Here is a 7,451-nt window from a genome sequence, read left to right on the forward strand (position 1 = left end):
GAGAAATGCATGGAAATGATAAATCTTAAGCTAAGCTTGAAAAATCATACCTTTAAACACTTGATTCCTTGAAAAATCACACTTTTTCTTTGAATTTTCTCACTCTAGGGTTTGTTCTTATTTCTCTCTCTCTCCTGCTGGTTTTGGCTGACCATCCCAATGAAGAATTCTGGAATTTTCAAGCCTTTTAATAGGCTTAATAAAATATTATTATTTTATTTACCTTTTGAATATTTTATTATTTTATTTTTTTCTAGCCATCTTTTTGACTTTCTTTTTCTACCACTCAATCCTCTTCACTTATCCATGTCTTCCATGAAATTTCTAGACTTTGCCAAAGTTTTGGTGGAGCAAATTTTTAAAAATTACACTTTTACCCCCGTAAAGTGAAAAATTATATTTTTACCCCAAAAACTGAAAAATTGCCCATAGACATATTTTTCATCCCTTATACTCATACCATTCTCCAATTTGTCAAATGTGGTCTAAATTCTCTCAAAATCTCAAATTTTGTCCGCGGGTGGAAAAATTACAATTTTACCCCTAGATAGTGAAAATTCCGGTTTGACTCTGAATTGATCCTCGAACTCTTAATTACCATTTTAAGTCATCCCTGAACTGTGAAACTCTTAATTTCACCTTAAAATTCGTATTTGAACTAGTTCGAGGCTTAATCGACTTAACGATACTATTAGGGGCAATATCGTATTTTAACGATTTCTTGAACTTTCTAAATATACAAACATTCTATCGAGCATGTGAATGACATTATAATTATTTTACAAAGCAGGGTTTGACATAACCTTTCTATAATAAAAGCTTGATTGAGCTTGAGCTTTCCACTTGCTTGGCTCAATTAATAAGCATGTTTACACCCCTAACCATAGTAATATCTAAACATGTTCATTTATAATTGGTAATCTTAGAAATTTTGTAATAATCAATTAATAATTGTTTTGTATAGAATTCTTCATTATGCAACATATAGGACATTTGGTTTTCCACAAAATCGTTAATTTTCTCAATTATGTATTGTTTAACATTTAATATAAGGGTCAATTTCTCTCCCTGTTACATCCACAATGGTGCTATTCTGATTATGGAGTTTTACAGTTGGATGATCTATGTAATCTAATTGTGACGAGTATGACATTTTCTACGTATTCGAAAATATCAAACATTTCTCTTCATTTTTTAATCAAGCAACATTAGCACAGATTCTAGTTGATAAACTTGATTTTCATATCATTCTCATCTTTAACTATAGGTAATTTTAGCTTTATTCAAAAGATAATATCAAAATGTCTTATTGTTGCTACTATGTATGGTCTATCCAAGGTTTGAAAAGATGATTATAATGTCATTGAGGAACGTGTTGCATTATATGAAGTAGCAGAAACATGGGTGAATGCTTTAAATGGTAAGGATATTATTGGTATGATTTCTATGTGTAGTGAATATAGTTTTCAAAGATCAAATCAAATGCACATAAGTATATGCACCACTTAATGGATTGATTATTATGACATGCATTAATCGCATAGCAACTATTTGATGTCTATAAAGAAAACTTTTGTTAGTCTTGGCAAGGTAACAATTGAATTGAATTGATACATAAAAATGAAGTTGAGTCTTCTAGAGCATAACCTTGAGCATATGTTAAGAGTGTTGTATTTGTTGCTGTAGACACTGAAAAAAAAATAAAATAAAAATATATAATAAATAATGAAATTTTAATTAATTAGGAATCATAAAATAATTATAATATAAATTTTTTAAAAAATTAAAAAAAAGTAGTACGTTTGGCAGGGTGCGGACGCACCTTGCCAAGTACCATTTTTCTTGCCAGGCGCCACCCTCACCCTGCCAGATGCGAAAAATTTGTGTTTGGCAGAGTAGTGGAGCGTGCCCCCTTCAACCCAGTATAAAGGGGGCACTGTAGCACTCATCTTGGGAGGAGCCCAAAAAAAAATCGAGAAACCCCAGCCACCTGCAAAAACCATAGCAACAAGCAGCAACCAAAAAAAATCCTAGTTCTCTAGCAGCCAGCAATAAAAAAAAACCCAAAAAAAGAGAAAAAAATACCAAACAAAAAAAAGCCATCAAATATATGCACAAAAAAAGGGTAAAGAGCCTTGGGTTTTTGGGATGCCGTCGATTTTAGAGAAAGAGAGCTGAGCATGGGTGCCGTCGACTGATCTGGAGAGAATCTGACTCCGGATCTAGTGTTGGGAGTTACCGCTGTTTAGCTTGGGAAGAGAAAGAGTGAAATCGGCGCCGGATCTGGTGCTTGGAGTTACAGCCGTTTAGCTTGGGAAGAGAGAGAGCGAAGCCGGCGCCGGATCTAGTGTTGTCGCTGTTTAGCTCAGATAGAGAAAGAGAGAGAGAAAGGATTCGACCGGCAGAGGGAGGTCCAGCGTGGGGTAGTGGCCGACGGTAGGAAGAGAGCGGCAATGAGAGTCTTGTTTTGGGGTTGGCCGAGTGCTTGGTAGAGAGAAGGGAGAGAGTTTGGGTTCTAGAGAGAGAGACAAAAGGGAGAAAATGGGAAGAAAGGAAGAAAATGAAGCTTAAATAGCTAAGAGCTGGGGCATGTGAAACGACACCGTTTTGGGCAACAGGAAGCTGAATTCTTGAAGCAGGCTTACAAGCTTTTTGGGTTAATCCGATCCACCTTAAGCTGGGTTGGGCTAAAGCTTTGGGGTAAGTTTTGGATCATTGATTTATTGGGTTATGATTGTGGTATTTGTGTTGATTGTTTAAGTTAGAAAATTTTTTAATGTAGCTTTATGTTAAGGATAGTAAAATAATATAAATAAGGTATATTAATGTTGTAGAATGAATTTTAAAATATATTAGGAAAGAAAATCATTAAAAAAAATAAAAAATACAAAAATATGTAAGTAAAAAATAATAATAATAGAGATGTTTAAAAATATAAAAATGTGAAGAAAAAGAGAGAGATTGGAATAGATAAGAAAATATATAAAATATATGTGCAATTATATGAAAATAAATGATAAAATTGGATAGAAGAAAATATTTAGTTATAAAAACAGATTCAAGGATAAAAAAAAAAATATATATATATAGATAAATAAACATTTAGAAAACAATAATAATAATATGATAAATAGGTAAAGGTAGATATTGATTTAGAATATAGCTAAGAGAATATATAACGTAGGAAGAGTTGAAATGCTAGACATAATCACTAAATATATATAATTACATGAGTTTATAGGAATGAAAATGACTTAGGAAAATTAAAATAAAATAATAATAAAAAATAGTTAATTTCACAAACATAACATATATTTCTATTGCATCGTGCATATCATTTCATATAGATATTTTTGTTTGTGAGCATAAATCTCGATGATGGGATTTTTCGAGGATCTTGCGAAGGCGAGTTTCTCTCGAAAAGCTCCCTAGGTGAAAGAATGTCCCCGGATCCCACCAGTATGATGGGAGGGCTTGGGAAATATCTTTAATAAAAGACTTTTTCTCATAATAAGTTCATATTCACGAAAATATAACTTTCGAAGAAAAACGTACGATAACCCCGATGATAGGATTTATTCGTTGAATTTGGGAAGGCGAATTTCTCGAATAATTCCCTAGGTGAGAGAACACCCTAGCTCCCACCAGTATGATGGGCGAATTCAGGAGAACGTCCTCGTTAAAAGGTTATTCATCTGACATTTTTAATCTCACGTCATGCATTTCATCTTGCCTCACACTTGCATTTCATTTTAAAATCAAATAAAATAATTTAATAAAATTGGAGATAAAATAAGTGAATAATAGCTAAGGAAATAAAATGAACTTAAAAAATAAAGCCAAATAAGATAATCTAAAAATGGTACCGTTCATGGAACGAGCGTTACAGGGTGTTAATCCTTCCCCGGGCGTAACCGTACTCTCGAACCTAGATCTAGAAAAACGTAGACCAGTTTAAGGTTCTTTCGGCGAGCTTAAAATTAATTTAAGACTTCGCTGATTAGAATCGAGTCAATAGGTGGCCAATCACACCTAGTAAAAAAGATTGGTGACAACTCCTAGTTTTAGTGAGTTTTCACTCGCGTCTGGCGGTCGGGTTCTCGGACTCGCACGTTACGATAGCTGGCGACTCCATTGGGGACGTCCGAGAGTCAAACCATTAAATAATAAAAGGCTATCCAAGGCTTTAAATAATTTGATGTTTTCGTAGTGTTAATGATTTGTTCTGCATATTTTGTTTGGTGCATTCATTTATTTCGCATTTATTACTTTATTACTTTTAATAATTGTGGGGGATTTAGGATAGAGGGATGTGAGATTGTTACTCCGAACTCGATGTTTTCGTTCACACACACAGCACATTTTTGCATTCATGCATAAACCCTCCACCCGGGTTATGTCCTTTTTAGGAGGGAGTTTAGTAGCTACGCTCTCATGAGGTGACAACCTTCGCACGGGCTAGTGAAGACTCCCACTCAAATCGAACCTAGTCCGTTTGAAGCCTATAATGGGTGAGGACCGGGGTGCCTTACTAGTCCGCGTGGTCTACAATGAGGAACGATTTGGGAACCTTAGCTTTGTTTATAATCCCAGCTCAGCATATAGAATACTAAGAGCAACTTAACCCTAGGTAGGGCCATACCCGTGAGAGTATACCCTATAAATAGGTGCACATAAAGGAATTTCTTCCACTCCCTCTATTTTAAATTTTGCCACGAGATAATAAAGTATCGTGGAGTAGACAGTAATACCCATGATATTGCTTATTATTCTCTCATTATTTTTAACATTCCATTCTTTCTTTTTACCATACTAACTTAAGTTTATTTTGCTTGTCATGTGCATTTTACATGTTCATTCGCATACATCATAATTGCATATAGGAGAAATATTGGCTACACAACATCCAACCTAAGAGATCCCGGTTACGTCCATGGCATCGTCATCAGCAAGTCCACTCAACATATACAAAAGTGACTATGAGATAGAGTTACGGATGGGGCAGATTCAACAAGAAAAAGGAGACTGTTTGACCCAAGGACATATCCCAACTTTACTCGAGAGAGTTCACTTGGACCTTCAGCAGAATGACTTCACAAAGATGATAGAAATTTGGGAACAATGGAGACGTGCTCACCGAGACAATTTTCAAAGCAAGTATGGACACATTGCATGGCTCCTATATGTACCTGTTGATGACCAGATGCTCCGAGCCATCGTCTAGTTTTGGGATCCTTCATACTGTTGCTTTGTCTTTAACAAGGTGGACATGACCCCTACCATAGAAGAGTGCTCCTCTTTACTCCGGATAGATCACATGTAGCTTGAAAAGATCTATTGGAGGGCCCAAAAGATGGGACACCGGCGGAAGTTGGCCAAGTTGCTAGGAATGACTACAGTAGAAGTGGATCAGCACTTGAAGAAGAAAGGAGACACAGAATGCCTTCCTTGGAGTTTCTTAAACGGATATATTAAAAAACACATGGAAGATGAACAAGGTCTCCTGGCTTTCATGATTGCAATCTATGGCTTAGTGGTCTTCTCGAAGGTTTTAGGTCATGTGGAGGTATCAGTCATAGACTTCTTCGATCAGGTGACAAGGAGCATCAACCCGGCCTCATCCATCTTAGCTGAAACCTTCAGATCCTTGAATTTTTGTCGGCGCAAAGGCAAGGGACGATTCATTGGATGTGCCTAACTCTTAACCATATGGATCAAAAGCCATTTCGAATGCAAAGAGAGCAAATTTCGCAAACCTTATCTGTCTGCAAGTTGCCCTATCCTTGACTTCTGCGAAAGTGAATGGCCCGACTACAAAAGGAAAGAAGAGTGGGTCGCGAGGCTTCGGAGGTTAATGAGCGTTGAAGTGACTTGGAGAGCTCCATGGATGCCGTGAATGCAAGTGATGTATAAATGCGGGGACAAGCCGTTGGTGCCACTGATGGGGCCATGAGGAGCCATTAGCTATGCACCAATAATGGTACGAAGACAGTTCAGATCTGAGCAATTCGTGCCCATGACTCACCAGCTCAACCAGTTAGAGTTTACATATGGAGAGCTGGAAATCCTAAAGAAAATTGAGGAAATTGCATAGGACTGGAAGAAAATGTGCCGAGTGGATCAAGGGAGGTTTACCGATGAAGTCACCACAGGATATGATACTTGGCACGACCAAAGGGTGAAAAATGTCGTATGCCCCCCGAGAAATCCATCAAAACATCCCATAAACCCAGAACCTCAAGATGTCTTGCTAGAAAGCGAGTTGACAAGAAAGAGACTTGAAAAGGAGATGATGAATATGAAGCGGAGACATGAGGATGAGCTAGAAGAAGTGAAGAAAAAGACGACAAGAAAGGTACGAATGGCTTTAGAAGAGCGGGATGAGTGGCGAAGCAAGTTTGAGAAAGTGAATGTGGCAAACTCTTCTCTGATAGCTAGAATGCAAGAACTTCAAAGTGTCAACAATGCTTTGCAGCACGAGGTATGAAAACAAGAACAAACTATCCAAAAGTTGAGAAATGACTACGGCTTGATGGAAACTGCCATGGAGGACTACAAGGCACAGTATGAAGCAGTAAGGCAAGAGTATTTCTAAATGAGGGAAAAAAATGATTCGTGGACACAAAGCCTTCAAAGGAAAGAAGCTGAAATGCGATGGATACTGAGACAGATGAGAGAAGTGGCATTTAGAGCGAGAGTAATGGCAGACAAGACCGAAGAACTCAGGCGAGAGGTTCTTCTGAGGGATGAATTGCGTGAGCGGTTGATCGATCACCTCAGGATGGTTAGAGACCAATATGACAAAGTTGGTTTTTCCTTTTGGTAGTTATGTAATGGTTTTAGACAATGATGTAATCGGATATTTCAGTTCTATGGATTTGGATTTTCTTATCGTAAATATTGGATGGCCAATATTTTTCCTATTTTTCTTTTCTTTTCAAACACATTTTACTTGCATCATAGTTGCATGATTCATATAAATAATAACAAATGATAATGCATTCATCAACATAAAATTCTAACTTATCCATTTGGCCAGTAAAGAACAAAATTCTAGAGAAATGAACCCTACACAGATATAACACAAGAGCTCACTCTAAGATCATGGGGGACGAACACTCGAAGAGAATGGACAAGATCGAGAAGAAGCAAGAAGAGATTATGGGTCAGTTGTCAAAGATTTTGGAGTTGATGTTGACAGATAAAGGGAAGAGGGTGGCAAGGAGTTCTAGTGCACCAGAAGATGTTCAACAGACAGAAGCCAATACAGACCCTGTATATCCACCAGAATTCACACCACCACCAGTAAGGAATGAGTCTATCCCCATGCCATTGATAGGACAATATCCGTTCATTGGGATGCCAATGCCTACAGAGCCACCACCGACTTATGCCCAACAGAGGCCAATTAGAGGGGCAAGTCCTTCAGACCCCATCTCTGTACCTAAACT

The 7,451-nt window shown here is 37.3% G+C and overlaps 1 protein-coding gene across 1 annotated transcript; it reads left to right on the plus strand.

The window, feature by feature from the left end:
- Positions 6,107-6,826, plus strand: LOC108661128 (thioredoxin domain-containing protein 9-like). The gene is made up of 2 exons (XM_018117013.1): positions 6,107-6,481; positions 6,671-6,826. The coding sequence occupies exons 1-2, from the start codon at positions 6,107-6,109 to the stop codon at positions 6,824-6,826; spliced, it is 531 nt and encodes a 176-aa protein (XP_017972502.1).

The sequence above is a fragment of the Theobroma cacao genome, chromosome 3, assembly GCF_000208745.1.
Source record: "Theobroma cacao cultivar B97-61/B2 chromosome 3, Criollo_cocoa_genome_V2, whole genome shotgun sequence".
In the NCBI taxonomy this organism is placed as follows: Eukaryota; Viridiplantae; Streptophyta; class Magnoliopsida; order Malvales; family Malvaceae; genus Theobroma; species Theobroma cacao.

Excerpts from the sequence above, each read along its gene's own strand:
- LOC108661128 (XM_018117013.1), top strand. The coding sequence starts at position 6,107 with ATGTGCCGAGTGGATCAAGGGAGGTTTACCGATGAAGTCACCACAGGA. Across the intron at positions 6,482-6,670 it reads ACAATGCTTTGCAGCACGAG|ATGAGAGAAGTGGCATTTAG; the intron begins GTATGAAAACAA and ends ATACTGAGACAG.